General features: G+C 36.3%; 1 protein-coding gene across 1 annotated transcript; it reads right to left on the minus strand.

The window, feature by feature from the left end:
* Window positions 1–7,052: 7,052 nt before the first annotated feature.
* Window positions 7,053–10,962, minus strand: foxa3 (forkhead box A3). The gene is made up of 2 exons (XM_077248489.1): window positions 10,520–10,962; window positions 7,053–9,558 (listed from the first exon to the last, which is right to left on the minus strand). Exons 1-2 carry the CDS (start codon window positions 10,589–10,591, stop codon window positions 8,308–8,310), a joined length of 1,323 nt encoding a protein of 440 aa, XP_077104604.1. The 5' UTR covers window positions 10,592–10,962; the 3' UTR covers window positions 7,053–8,307.
* Between the last annotated feature and the right edge of the window lie 5,234 nt (window positions 10,963–16,196).

Consider the following 16,196-nt stretch of genomic DNA (forward strand, 5'->3'; position numbering starts at 1 on the left):
ATTGTGACGTTTCTTTACAGTTCCCCCGGGCTATACATGCAAATGAGAAGCTGCTTTCAAAGAAGTTTACTTAAAGGGTTAGTTCACCCAAAAATTAAAATAATCCCATAATTTACTCTTCCTCAAGCCTAGGAGGTGTTTATGACTTTCTTCTCTCCGCCAAACACAATGGGAGTTATATTTAAAAAAAAAACAATCCTGGCTGTTCCAAGCTTTATAATGGGAGTGAATGGTAACTGAGTTTTTGAAGCCCAAAAAAAAAGCGCATCCGTTTGTAATCCATACGACTCCAGTGGGTTAATAAAGGCCTACTGAGGTGAAGTGATGCATTTTTGTAAGAAACATATTTATATTTATAACTCTCTAAACTATGATCACTGACTTTCGGTAAAGGCCGTACGCGAGTCTAATTTCGGTTCTTAAAACTCAGTTACCATTCACTCCCATTATAAAGCTTGGAACAGCCAGGATATGTTTTTAATATAACTCTGATTGTGTTTGGATGAAAGAAGAAAGTCATATACACCTAGGATGGCTTAAGGGTGAGTAAATTATTTTGTAATTTGAGGAGATTTTTTATTTTTGTGTGAACTATTGTATACTTTACTATTGTAGTGAGCTAATAAAATATATTGAGATTAAGATATTATTCGATGTGACAAGGAAGGATATCAAACACTTGAATTTTGTGTCAACCTGTCTGTGGCCAAGTACTGTATATAATAATAACAATAACTAAATGATTTAATTGTGTGTGATCCTGTAACTTATTTCTCACACAACCTTTATTTCATTTTAAATTGATTTGGCCAAAATAATTGAGAAATTAAGAATTTGGTAAGAAATAAAAAGTAATTCACGCACGTAGGTAACACATAACCAGAAGTTTATCTCCATGAAATGGTAGTTTTGCCTTTAAAAGCATGTAGATTACGGATTTACAACTCAATAAAAACACTTATACAAACATACTAAAAAGAAAACAACAAAATATATTTAAAGAATTAATATGGGCTATTTTTAAAATATAGGCTACTTTTTATTTTATAGTTTGCTAAGTGAAAGGTAAAGGTATTGTTACTGCTTATTAAACATTTCTATAGTTCTCTAGAGAAATGCAGAGGACTGTTAAAGTATAGCAATCAACATGATAAATAATTGATTGAATCATTGACATTTATGAGTATTGAGTATTCATGGTGTGGATGAGGTCATCCATGAGGGGGCGGAGCCTGCGACTGACTGTGACCAATGACTCTTATGTGTGTGTGGACACACAGTGTGTGTGTGAGGGAGAGGGGGCGTGTTTTGCTTCAGCAGATAATTCAACACAATTTATATGCACCTGCTTGTTATCAGTCTGCTATATTTCTATGCTTGTGTTATGACCGACAGTCATTCGGCTGTAGTCTTCTGGTCAAACTCCACTCAAACACTTTTAGTTTAGACCCACTAACCTCAGCATACTCTAGACACTATCACTCAGATGAGCACGTTTTTATTACTTACGGAGGTGTGTAAGATGTTAAAACCTGGCTATTGGCTACTACATTTTGAAAAAATATTCAGTAAAATTCAGTAATTTGATGAAAATGAGTAGCAATCCTAATATAGGGATTCAATAGGTGCAGACAAATGAAACATTTAGAACTAGTCAAAGGTTTTTGGAAGGGCCTTTATCAATTCAGTCAGTTATTTGATCTCAAAAGTGTCTTCAGAGGTCAAAGGTGACGTTTGAGGGTTTGTATGTGTGTTGGGAATGAACTCAACAGGAATGTGTGTGCACATCTGGGGTCCATGTGGACATAAGGGGACAGATCAGGAAGAAAGTGTCAGTCTTGACTAGACCAAAAGACAACACAGCCTGACTTGACAACCACTATCCATAGCCTCGTAAATCACCAAAGCACCAACACACACTCACACATATACACACCAACACAGCCATCTCTATGGGACTTTTAGACCATAACCTCTTTTCTTCAACACAAAAGAGTAATTTCAGCATAGTTTGTTCAGTTTTACCACCAGAAAGTCAGGCACGCATGCATACACAAATGTATTCACTCAGTCTGGCCTGATAAAAACCAGGGGTGCAAACTTGTACTTCATTACTATATTTATACATTATTTTGGGGATTTTACTTTAACAAAGTATTGAATACTTGGTAAATGTATTTGCAATTTCATTTAGACCATCTAAGTACACTTTGCAGGTCATTAAAGCTGCAATATGGAAGATTGTTTGGTTAATAATTAACGAAATTCTGTTTTGAGCCAGTAGCCAACATAAAAATAAAACTCAGTGTTCAAATTTCTCTTCTTGCCATATCCTGATATGTTATGGTAGGCTTATCAAATTAATTTAGATTTTGAGCTGTCTGGTCGTATTTCGAGGGAAATCTAATGTATATAAGCTTTTGCGTGTTTACATTATGGCTTTAAACAAAAGTCCATCTGTGTTGCTAGTTGTTTGAACTAGTTAGCTATAGCATTTGACATAGAAACAGTAGCTAACCCTTTAAACAGCAGCCCTTACCCTGAGAGTCAAAATGTAACGTTATGTTAGAAACCTTGAACTGAAGACTCGCGATCAAACAAGGCAGAACAGTAACACACACACAAAAAAAAGAAATCGACAACTGTAGATGTGATATTGTGAATTGCATGACATTTTTTCCCGAAATTCATTTTAGTGAATTTTTTCTTTGTTAGAAATATCTTTGATAGATATTTAAATGCATCAGATTCACCCTGCAGGATTGAAGTGACGAAACACAACAGGCGTTAATAATATCTACTCTAAAATAACAGGTAATTTCTTAGTGCAGCCAAGTTTACATCTTTGTTTTTATCCTAACAAGCAAATCAAATCATTTTACATTACTTTTATTTAAAACAACACGATTCATTAGACTAGAGAATAAAACAACTATATATGAATACACCTTTATAAGCAATTTTGACCAAAAGCATTTTTTTTAATTAATGCATTAGGCTAAATTATTGTATTTATCATAGTAATAAACTGTGAACGATAAATCTTTTTAAATAAATGAGTTTAAATTTCAAATGAATACATTTCAGTGCAGGTTTCAGGATGATTTCCGTATTGTTGCGAACAAACCGGTTTCTTTACAAAGTTTGTGCATCAAAATACTTGAATGAGAAAACCTCCACCATCTCGGATTAATTTAAATGAAGAAATACTGAAAGTACATTTAAATGGCGATACTTTTGACCTTCAATCATTGTTTTTATATAACAACGAAATTTAAAAAAAGATAAATATACCCATTTTAACTTAAATTTCTATGTACCTTTTACACCTGATTACAAAGGAAATTGACATTGGAAGAGAATCTTCGAATAAAGCTATGTTAAGGATTTAGGGCATTTAAGTATAGGTTGGTGTAGCTCTGATGTGTGTGTTGAAGGTAGAATGAACTGACTCCATTGACAGACTGCATTTGACTGCGGCTGAGGCCTACACAGTGACGAGAACACCAGGTCTCTGTTTTGTTGACACAGTGATCAAGCCAAGATCAATCTGCCTCTGAAAGGAAAATTTAATCATGCTGTTCGGCTGTCGTTGTCTCTGTCTGGCCTAATCAGCAGCCATTTTACCTTCACCCACAGCATGCCATAGAGCAAAGTCCAGCTCTTTATCTGCCTCTAACCTGCACACTATGAATGCTCCCAGTGACTCTCTCTCTCTCTCTCTCTCTCTCTCTCTCTCTCTCTCTCTCTCTCTCTCTCTCTCTCTCTCTCTCTCTCTCTCTCTCTCTCTCTCTCGTTCCCGCTCTTGTTTATGTCCTTTTCCTGGCTCAGTTTCTTCACCGAAACCTGTTGTAGACGGCCAGCCAGCCAATGGAGAGACAGTATGAGCTCAAAATAGTTTATAGATTGTTTGAAGTTAAAATACACTGAACATATTGTAGTTTGGAGTGAATTAATAGACATTGAGGGTGCATGCAATACATCAATATGGGTTTTTCAAAGACTGACTCGAAAAGTTTTACATTTGGTCCCATCCACCTTGATTATTTGGTTTCATTGATTAGACGTCCTGTAGATATAAATAACAACAGTTCATTGAGAACCACATAATTTTCTAGACATTCAAGTCACTTTCCATTTCAGAGAATAATTTTTTTTTTTTTTTTGCTGATATGCAAAGGCTTCAAATGAATGTCACTCTGACAGTCTTTTAATGGCTAATATGCAAATGGCTCATTTATCATCATAAATGACTCAAACTCAGCACTCATACAGAGAGAGAGAGAGAGAAGAAAAGAAAGTCTAAATCCATCCGCCTCAAGGCTCACCTTGAAAAAACCTGACACCTAAGCAATGGCCTGTGGCATGAACAGGGTGGTGTTCGCTGAGCACGTCTTTAAAGAAAGTCAACAAAAGCTCACCCCTCCTACAGGATACAGTTAAGGATGCTGTGCTTGTCATTTGCATAGCACATCTTCTGTGACAGCCAAGTGTGTATTTTAGATCACCTTTTTCTTATATACTTCTCTCCGTGTCAGTTTTCTCTCTCTGTTTATCGGTTTGCCCTCTTAACCGTTTTGCACAGGCTAAAAAGTGGCAAACAGGATAGAGATAATCAGAAACGTGGCAAGACTGAGGAAGCAATAGAGATGAAAGTGATTTTATACATGAATGTCTCTTATCAGCGTCTGGTGTCCTATCAGCAGAATATGGCTCATAACAGCCAGGATTAATACTGCAAGAACGGAAGTTATTACTCACCTTCACGCTCTTCGGTAAAAGGCCAACGTCACAAGTGTGATGTTTTTCCATCCACTGTGTAGCACCTGTCGCACTTTAGGAATACGGTGCTTTATTTTATGACATGATTAGGCCTAACAAGTCTCAACTAATTTTTAAAGTCAGTTTAATGTCATTTAAGTTACAATGACTTGAACATCCAAGTTGATTGTACTTAAAAATTTAGGGCGGCAACTTTTGTTTTTATCTTTGCTTTTACAGTGTAGGCTACTTACTCAATTAAGTACTGAGTAATATTAATTTAGTAAATGCATACTATAAAGTTACAGTTAGGGTTTAGTTTAGGGTTAGTATACTTGTAATTATGCATCATTTCCTTTGTGTAATGTCACCTTAAAACAAATGTGACTGAATTAATTATGAAATTACATATAAAGAAGTCCTACTTAAGTCTCAATGTCCCAGTGTTGTTTAGGACCCTATACTGACTTAAACTGCATGGACAAAAACAGTTCTTCAAAAATATCTTCTTTTGTTTTCTGGAGAAGAAAGAAAGGCATACAGGTTTGGAACAACGTTTGAGTATGTATTTTATTTTGTTGTGAACGATTCCATTAAGATTGAAATAATCAAAGTTCTTAATTAGGTCACAAAGGAAAAGTACATTCCAGGTTAGTCATGATGGGAAGGGCCCTCTGTTACTTGTCCCTAATTTGCCATTGTGTCACTGTGGAAACCATATCAGTGGCGTATTGGCGTATCTTATCAGGCTGGTGGCCCAGCAGCAAGGTCCCTTTGTGTTTCTCATGAAGAAATAGCTACTATAGATTCCCACCAGGAGACGCAGAGCAGAGTCTACTTTACATTTTCTCTTTTTCTCCAGCCCTGTCTATCTTTCATCCTTCCCTCGCTTTTGCATGTGATCCACTCTGCCTTTGAAAAAGCTCTCCAGAGTGACGCGACGAGAGAGAATGGTTTCACGGCTCTCTGTGATAAAGCGAAAAAACACTGAGCTGAAGTTCTGCTCGCCATCAGACTCAGAGGACGAAAGCAGACAGGGTGGGATATTTCACACCAAAATAAGAAAGAACATGATAAAATACACGTTTAAAATGATTATGAAAACTTTTTTGGTTCTTGAGGTATAGATGATTTATTATTACCGGATGTTCTTGGGACAATAAAACATGATAGGGCTATTAATCCTGGCAGATGGAATATGTCTGCTATTATATTGCTTGTGCTCATTTTACAGTAAGGGTCTTCAAAATGTCACTCTTCAGATTGTGATTGTTTTATTTACTGTATACAGACACTGGGATCCAAAACGCTTCTGTTTTTTTCAGTGTTTTCAAACTTGAAACACATTTTTACATTACAACTCATATTATCAGCAACAATTTGATATCAGCACTGAAGCAGTGAAGTTTATGTCACTTGATCTCAAATGTTAGTTCTGCAATGATCAGGGCACTTATTGCTTATTTCTTCACTCATTTGCAGAAACATATACCACCGATTTCACAGACAAGGATCAAGCCTATAGTCTCAGACTAAAATGCTTGTTTGAGCTGTTTTAACTGAGGTGAACTTGCACTGACATATCTTAAAATATGTCTCAAGCATAAACGCTAAAGTCCTAATTAAACTAAGCCCTAATCCTGGCTTAATCTAAGCCCTGTCTGTGAAACCGGGCCATAGAGGTAAAACTACCTTATCTTCCCCTAAAAGGTGCATATCAGTACCTTATTGTAGTAATATATACCTTATACTATGAACCTTTTAGGGGTAAATAAGATTTTTTTTTCTGACAGTATTCTGCTCATCCTTGACTAGAAGCATTTTAAGACATCATAAAAATGACAAAAAACGTATAAAACGGCTCTGTCCAAAAGTGTCAGTGTACAAGCTGTTCTCTAGGGCAATTTAGATTCATCGATGCATAATATTTTTTACATTTTACTTTAATAAATATCAAAACATTTTCAATAGTGTCACATTTATATTTTAGGAATATGTATATTTAAAATAACGCCAAAGCATATGTGAGAAGTTTGTTTTTAATAAGTAGAGAACATAACAAACATTAAGAACATACCATGAAACAATCAACCAAATAAAGTTATATATATATATATATATATATATATATATATATATATATATATATATATATATATATATATATATTAAGACACTTATCCTTTAGGCTCAACGGCCAAAAAGCTGGGTTTAAATAAAACTAAACAGTACAAGAACATCAATTCTGACCTGCTTTCTTACAAAATTCAAAAAGACTTGCAAGAATATTGTTTATGATATGATGGCTTGAGACAATGTTTTTATTATTAAAACTGCTTTCAAATCTGAACGAGATTTTTTAATGACGAAATCTTACAAAAATACACCATGGCAATTTCACTAGGGTCTGTATAATTCGCTGATAAAAAGGTAGTTACAAAGCATTTTCGTAACAAAACAGTCCCACCCCTCCCCAACAGTGAAGAACAGAGAAGTCACTAGTGCAAAGTATTGTATGGAAATGGCCCTTAGTGCATTGTCTCCTGATCTGAGTAAGAGCCGAAGCTGAGCAGAACATGTGGCACACTGGAATAACAGTGAAAGGTCTTTGACATCTTTTTCATGAACGTCATTGCCAGTATTTCTAAAAAAGGGAAGTCTGGAAAACAAATAGCTGGATTTACCACAGTTTAATCCATCTTTGTCAAACTTTTATCTCTTTATATATATATATATATATATAGCCTACTTCACACAAAATTCTTCAGAATATACAAAATGACTTCATGGCCAAGAGTAAAAAAAAGTAATTCTTCAGCTTCTCTTTGGGACAAGCATAACGATACACTCTCTCCTTACATGTGCACTGTGTAGTGCGCTTCAAATGAACATGCGTTATGCTGTAACACAAAACAGGAGAGTTTCCCTGTAACACAGTAACACCTGCTCACAGCAGTAACCTGAACTCAAACGCTTCCGCAATCATGCTCACGTCCTCTTATTGTCACATTGTTTACGTAACTTCACAACACAAATCATACAAGATATATTAAATTCTTCCCTTCATAAATAAATGCCTGACTCCTGCTTCCCCAAAAACAGTATATACACATGGCATCATTTTTATACATCTTCTGTATTACATCAGAAAGCAAAATGTTTAGTTCCTGAATATATGTTAGTTAAATTAGTTTCTGTAAAATAGCGTTGAACTCGTCCCTTGGTTCTGGTGAAAGCATTTCACTCTTAAAAATAAAGGTTCTTTATTGGCATCTATGGTTCCATTAAGAACCTTCAACATCCACGGAACCCTTTCATTGCACAAAAGGTTCTTTCTTCACACTAAGAAAAAAAATTGTACTCTTTAAGAAATGTTCACTGAAAGGTTCTTAGGGGAGCCGAAAATGTTTCTTATATTGAATCACTGCAAAAAACCCCTTATGAAACCTTTATTTTTAAGAGTGCAGGAAACGTAGTTATTGATGGCAAAGCAAGCTCTTGAAGTTGAAGATGTCCTGCCATTAAGAGTCTGTGGAGTTCAGCACATTAGGATGCGTTGAGGACAGACCTGCTGTAGAGGGTCTGGTAATACGCACCAGAGTCAATGGCGGACGGACCAGCGCTGTCATAGATCTGTTTGGCGGCCATGGGTGAAGATGTGGTGTAGCTGTTGTAAGCCATCACCTGGTCCTGGTACGACTTGAGGTCCATCTTCTGCTCGTTGGACATGAGATTGGTGATGGAGAACGGATGGTTGAAATTGTAGTGTGGGTCCATGGACTTCAGGGGGTCGTTCTGCAGGTCCAGGTGTTGCATTGGGCTGGCCAACAGGTGAGGGCTGCCGCCCATGCCCTGAGAGTGCAGGTGTGAGCCGGACGGGGGCATTGAGGAGGACACCGAAGACGAGATTGGCACTGGCGAGGTGTGTGAAAGGCTGGGTGCTTGAGATGGGCAGTCCATCTGCACCAGGCTCCTCTGCTGCTCATCCGAGGCTGATCCGGCATGGGAGCTGTCGGAGTGGGCAGAGTCGGCACCTTCGGAGCCGGTGGCGGGACTGTGCTCCTCCTGCATGCCCTCACCGCTGTGCCCGCCCTTGCCACCACCCTCTTGGGATTTCGTAGAGCTCTTCTTCCCAGACTTTTCCTCGATCTTGAAGCGCTTCTGCCGACGCAGGTAGCAGCCGTTCTCGAACATGTTCCCGGAATTGGGGTGCAGCGCCCAGTAGGAGCCCTTGCCGGGCTTGTCGGGCGAACGCGCCACTTTGACGAAGCAGTCGTTGAAGGAGAGAGAGTGGCGGATGGAGTTCTGCCAGCGCTGCTGGTTCTCACGGTAATACGGGAACAGATCCATGATCCACTGGTAGATTTCGTTGAGGGTTAGCATCTTGCTGTTGGACTGCTGGATCGCCATCGTGATGAGGGATATGTAGGAGTACGGTGGCTTGGCGTGGGTTAGAGAGCGACGGTAGGGCTTTGGCATCTCCTTAGTCCGGTTAAGAGAGGTAGGAGAGGGGTAGCTGATCTGGGACATAGGCTGGCCCATGCTTTGATAATGCGAGAGGGGACCCAGCGAGGAGGCAGAAGAGCCCAGCTGGGTCAGAGAACTGGGGTTCAGAGAGGAGCCTACAGGGGACAGGCTCATGTGGTTGGGGCCTCCACCCATGCTGGCCAATGGGCTGCTGTTGAGGCCTGAGCTGGGATAGCCCATATTCATGCTGGATGCGGAACAGGCCGAGTTCAGATTTATGTAGCTGTTCAAGCTGCTCACTGAGTTCATGGCGCTCGGAGAGGAATACATCTAAAAGAAAATAACACATGACATTAATGTTTCACCTTCAATTCGCAAATCAACAATACAGTAACTATAAAACAAAATCTAACACTTTATAAACACACACACACACACACACACACACACACACACACACACACACACACACACACACACACACACACACACACACACACAATTAGAATAAAACAGTGTTTCACCTAAGGCTTTTATATTATATAAAGTTATTGCCAAACTACAATATAGCCTAAAATTGTTGTATTCGTTAAGTTTCTGTTATAACAAAATAATTTGTATAGATTTAAGCGTAGTGAAATTTAAGTCTTTTAAAATTAATATTTAATTTATTTTTATTTCGCTTTACAATATAAAACTAATGTGCGATTTTAACCGTTGGTGTATTTAAAACTTTTCAGCAGTCTTAGAACGAATCTACAAAATAGAATCAAATACAAAGAAATCCTAAATAAAAAAAACTATTATAATTACATTTGTGGCGCAGGATTCGTGGTCACAAAATAGTTTTGGTCAGCAATAACACACGTTTGAATGTAAATTCGCAAATGGAGAATGGAGAGCAACATTTTAAATTAATGCTGCTTTATGAATAAACAATTATCTATTTTACTTTCTAGGATATATTGGTTCCACTGGCATGTAAAACGAAATATAATCGAAAGCTGAATGACGACTCTTAAAAATAGCCTAATATAGCCTAATTTATTAATCAATAAAATAATAGTAGGCTTAACATGCGAACATTACATCGTCATATATCATTTTATTGTCCTATTTACATGTAACATGTTATTTCGAATTCTATCTATCTATCTATCTATCTATCTATCTATCTATCTATCTATCTATCTATCTATCTATCTATCTATCTATCTATCTAATTCTTGTATGAACAAATATATATTTTATTAACTAAATAAAAGAAAATTGACGACTTTCCAGAACTTACTTCGCTTGCCTCGCTGTAGAAAGCATTCCATTCCGGAATTTCATGTGATTCCATCTTCACGGAGCTCAACATCCCCAAATAAAGTTGTAACTCGTAAGAAAGTGATCGGACACTAACCGTTTATTAAATTGTCCTTCAGTTTTGTTTATCTCAGCGGTTTTGTTAAAAAAAAGGAAAGAAAAGAATAAGAAAAACCTCCCACAAGACGACACACTTTGTAATTCCACGTAATATTACTGCATGGACTGTAATAAAAAGTTGAATAAAGTTATGCTCGTCTGTTGTCTTCAGTCCCGTGGATCAATCAGATGGTTTCTCATGATTGGGTAACTTAGTTCACTCCGTTTTTTTGTTTGGCAGGACCCGTAAACATTTTCAAGTAATCCTGAGAAGTCCAAACGAGAAGCTGTCGTGGAGTCTGTGTCAGACCTCTGTGGTGAGTCCCGTAGAAAAGCCTCACCTCAGGCTTTAAACACGCGCAGGTGAGGGAGGGGCCGCGCCACGGGCCCCGGGACTCAGGAAGACTCCCTAAAGGTCTCTCTTGCCCCCTGCTGTTCTGTATATTGGCCAGCCGACACATCCATCTCAATTGTCATCCCAGACAACTTCAGGCCTAGAAAGACATGTAGAAGATGTCGGTCATCTGCTGTAACTTAAAGAAGGATGAGCTTAATATAGAATTTTTAATAGATAGATAGATATAGCCTAGATAGATATTTTTTGCTCATGACCGATGACATGCGTATAGTCTTGTTTTTGATCCGTCGCTCATTTGATTCCGTCATCAGTGATGTGTTCAGGGTGGTTTAAGCTCATCAGGGTTTAAACTCATCACGGCGGGGTTCCACGTCAGTAATCTGAGGTGCCAATTTTTAAAAGTTGTTAAATCCCCTCGGCTATCACTTTCACGTCGGTCACAGTATAAGCGAAGGACGATGATTAATTCTCCAGATTTAAAAAGATGACGTCATGCCGTCTTTTCTCAAACCCGAGGACATGCACGTTCGTTTAGTGTAGAACTAAAAAGCAAAATATAGAGATTCAAAATAGCCTACACTGATTTGATCGTAAAGGCGCTACAGAATGAAATTCGAAAATACACTCTTAAAAACAGAAATGCATGTTTGGTTCCCCAACGACCTTTTCAGTAAACAGTTCTTAAAACAACCGTCTTAATAGTGTGAAGGAAGGACGTTTTAGCAATCTACAGAACTCTTTTACACTATAAAGAACCTCGATACAAGATTCCAGCATGTTGAAGGTTCTTTATGGAACCACCAATGACAATAAAGAAACTTTAATTTTTTTGCGAATTTATTAAACAAAGTGAACATCAAATGAAGAAATATAGATTTGTAACTAAAACGAGAATATTCCGAAAATGCAGTATTAGCATAATCCGTAAAAAACTGCATTTTTTGAATATTTTTAATTATTATTTTAATTAGCCAACAAATGTATCTTTGCTCATTTGATCTTATTGGCTATCCCAATAGCAACGTTCTCAGAACTTTGGCTAACATTCCCTACAAGTTTGATTAATGTTTTAAAGAAAACATCTGAATGTAATGTGCAAAGCATATTTTAAGGATGTTTTCTCATTTCAAATAATGTTCCTATAAGGTTAAATGTTAACCAAGATCTAACGTTTTAACTGTAACATTTTGAGGATGTTTTTGTAATGTTGTTGAGATAACAGATTATACAACGTTCTCAATAAAACATTGGCACAATGTTCCATAATAACAAAGGAGGAACATTATCAAATCAACGTTCGCAAATTGGTATTTCATTGTATTCATATGGTATTTCATATTTGAGGATATCATTGAGGCCTGAGATGACGGAATGCATTTTATAAAACGTTCTTGTAATGTGACGTGTTAACGAAACAAAAAAAAAAATAAATGTAACATTTTGAGGATGTTTTTTTAGAGAATGTTATCCTGTCCTTTTAGGAGAACATTCTGGGAACAAAAATGAAACTACCCGCTGAAAACATTATTAGAACATTCTCAGAATTTTTTTAGAACAAAACATTTCTAGCTGGGATTAAAGCCTATTATTTTTAAAGAGCCTCTATTTTAGCATATGCTAATTATTTTATTTCAAGCAAAATCGCTTTTGTTTGCGAGTTTAGCCTTCATTTTCCTGGACAAAAGCAGATTGGAGTTTTGAAGTCGTCCATAAATTTTCAATGTGAACATCTGTGAACTTTTCCTGGCTTGAAATGACCCGTGAAGATGCGACTGTATATGTGAATACACATCTGTTGTTAGGCGCAGACAAGAACATCACAATGTCAATGCATTTCCTAATGGCTAATGAATGGAGATGTAATTGATCAATTGGCAGGGGGTCGACAGGATTAGGAGAGACCTGACCCCCAAAATGCAATTTATGAGATGTTCCCACAACAGTTGTCTAAGTCAATCTAAAAGAGTTATTAGCTATAGCCTAACTAGAATTAATCATGGCATTTCTTTCTTGATTGGCCAGTTGCTCTTAATTTCATGATCGCTTGTATCAAATCAGATTGGACTTTCGACAAGATAGGCCTACATTTCAGCAAATGTTTAGTGGGTACACACGATCAAGATTAATAATAAAGAAATGGCTGGTCTATCCAGTGTTTGGCACGCTTGAGATGGTGTATTGGCGAACACACATCTGAACATCCTCCTGCTGTCTCTGCGCTTCTCATGCAATGCAGCGGCGCATCGTTCATTAACACCTCTATAATTGGATAACAATAGTCTTAATGGGTGACGCTAATGGAGGAAGCAGAATATTAGAAACGCGTCTTAAGGCTTTTGAGGAGCCAAACAGCAGTGAGTCATTAATGAAGCCTAACTGGTTGAAAATACGAAGAAACTCACAAGGAAGCCTTCAGATGACAAGCAGACTTCAGACAGGAAGAAATTATTAGAAAATATACAAAAAAGTACTTCAAGAAGAATATGTATTTGTCGTAAATTACTGTAGTTAGGCATGTGTAATGTATGTGTACACTGATAAAAAAAAATGATTTTGTGGTCAGGTAAATAGGCATACTACAGAAAAAACAGTGAAATTTACGAACAAGTTAGTTCAGGCAAGAATTAAAGAAACTAAGTAATTTCTATTACTCAATTGTAGCGTGTAGAAATGAAAGCGTTAACATCGACGTTGTCAAATTAAGTAAAATTGCTCCACTTTTCTGACACTGGTGTTCCCATCATGCACTGGGCCTTAAATAATTAATGAGGTTGATTTTTCACTGTTTCCCAGCTGTATTTACACTGTTTTATTATTGCTTTTGTAGCTAGGATTAGTAACTGCCATTTTGTGACATTTGGAGTTCATTTTCTACTCAAAATGACACATTCAAACACAAAACCGATCCATCAAATGTTACCGTCATTGTGTATTGTCTACCAAGTATTGAAGTCTCTGCATTCACAACAGTTAAGAAGTCTACACGTCACTGCTCTATTCCAATTAAAGAGTATTATATGTATTACATAATACAGAAGATGATTTAAGATAATCATTCGTTTTAAAAGTGTAGATTAATCCAATGTTATACTACCTAAGTGAAATGTAGCCAGTTGCAAACGCGATTTTAAATAAATTGATATTACTCAACCTTTTAGTAGCGAAGTGATTTAACTTGTTAATTTTCACTGAAGTTTGTGATTAATTTGATTAATGTACATAAGACTGAACATTCGTTTTTTTCTGAAATCAAAGAACCCACTGACCACCCTTAAAAAAAGTTTATTCAAGTGTGCTATTACTTATTTTAAACTAAAAATAAGTAGGCCTATATGTTCAGTCTACTTTTTATTTAGTCTATACTACTCTGAAATATAGCCTTAAAAATACAGTATACTTGACTTTTACTGACTGGAACGTCTAAGTATATTTGGCCTAGTACACATTCTTTTGATCGTGATGTACTTAAACGTAATTATTTTAAGTAGTTAGGTGTGTAGTTGTTTACTCTTTTGATTTACATACTGTCTTTAAAGAAAACAGATATATTCCAAATTAGTTTGAATTTTATGTGAATGTAGTGTACATAGGGATTTACTTTAAATCTACTTAAAGTAGGCTACAGTTAAAGGTATATTTAAAGTGTAAAAATTAATAGGCCCTATGAACAAAGTACTTAAAGTATATGTGTGTGTGTGTGTTTAGTAAGCTATAATGATGTTAAGTTCAATTAAATAAAACCTACAAGTATACATATACTACTGAGAGTATACTTCAAAGTGTACTTTCATAAACTAAAAATTGTGCCACAACTATAAGTAAACTAATAGTTGACTAGTAAATAGTTGACTAGTAAACCATCATTATACATAGGCCTACCTATGCGTTCTATAATAAAATTATCCTATAGTATTCTTATTTTTTTTTATAAGGACAATGCTTGCCGATCATTTTGCTGAGCCTGCATATTCTATTCAATTCTGTTCTATAGAAAGGTATATCTTTAGAATTACACAGAACGTTCTTTTTAGGTTTTACACGTTGCAAAATGCATGAAAAATTTAGAAATGTTATTGTTTTAAAACTTAAACCAATGTCCCTATTGTGTTTTTTTAATATAGATCCTATAGTTTATACAGACTTTATAAATAGTGTCCAGTCCCATGAGGTGTAATGTCACTTACTGAACACTAAATAGGCATATTTAATTCCACCGCTTATCAACTGAATCAAGTGTTTACTAAACAACCCGACACACTTCTCGTTCTGTTGCAGTGTGTTGGGAGAATATTTCCATCTGCTGGACAAAGTTAAACATTACAGCAAAGAGGGACCATGACAAAACCTTGAGACTTTCAGTGTTCATTTAGAATAATTGAGATCCTATTAGTTTCATTTTTATATTTTACGTTTTAATTAGCTATCATTTAACACTTTATTTGAATTATCTAAAAAAAAAAAAAGTCATTACTTTTTTTTAACATGTCTATACGGAATAGTTTATACTCAGTTTTATTTCAGTTAGGCTAGTTAAGTACATCAAAATAAACTAAATGAAAATGAGATTTTTCCTAGGCAAGTTCTTTTTTTTATATTCAATAATGTCAAATATAAGCATTTATTTCAAGTAAGAAAAACGTTGGTCACACTTTAGCTAACCCTGCCATCATGCAGATTAAACTGACAATACCTGTATATTGCAGTGGGTCAGAGGTTTGACAACATTCAAAGTGACCTGGTATAACAGCCAACTAAAACATCATGTATGTCCAAAAATGCTGTAAATAGATCTGTGACGTTTGAAATCATGTCCTTTCCCCACACAAACACAGCAGATAAGCAGACTGTAATGAAAGCACACATGTTCCAACCTTGAACACTTTCTGAATCTCCAGTAGGTATAAAAACAACCCACACAATCACACTTTCATAATGATCGATTCAAAGTCCACCTTTTATTGGGTCACACTGTTTCCACACCGCACTGTGTAGTTCCCCAAGTTTACTATGCTGTAAAAATTATTTGCCAGTTATAAAACTGTAATTCAAGTCAAAAAAGGAAATCATTTATTACAGAAAAACATCATTACATCATTGGAAGTCATTTGAAGGGTTAAATCCGCTCCTTCAGCAAACGTTCTCACTTTTAAGGCGGTTTTAGTCTAGAATAAAGAAACTCAAGCTGACCAATGTTCATGAC

The sequence above is a fragment of the Siphateles boraxobius genome, unplaced genomic scaffold, assembly GCF_051911475.1.
Source record: "Siphateles boraxobius isolate OS27281-9 unplaced genomic scaffold, OSU_SipBor_1 30, whole genome shotgun sequence".
NCBI lineage: Eukaryota > Metazoa > Chordata > Actinopteri > Cypriniformes > Leuciscidae > Siphateles > Siphateles boraxobius.

What these genes read in the sequence shown, in the direction of transcription:
- foxa3 (XM_077248489.1), bottom strand. Translation starts at nt 10,591, where the DNA reads ATGTTGAGCTCCGTGAAGATGGAATCACATGAAATTCCGGAATGGAAT. An exon ending in TCTACAGCGAGGCAAGCGAA is followed by an intron (nt 9,559 to 10,519) that starts GTAAGTTCTGGA and finishes ATTTTCTTTTAG; the next exon opens with ATGTATTCCTCTCCGAGCGC.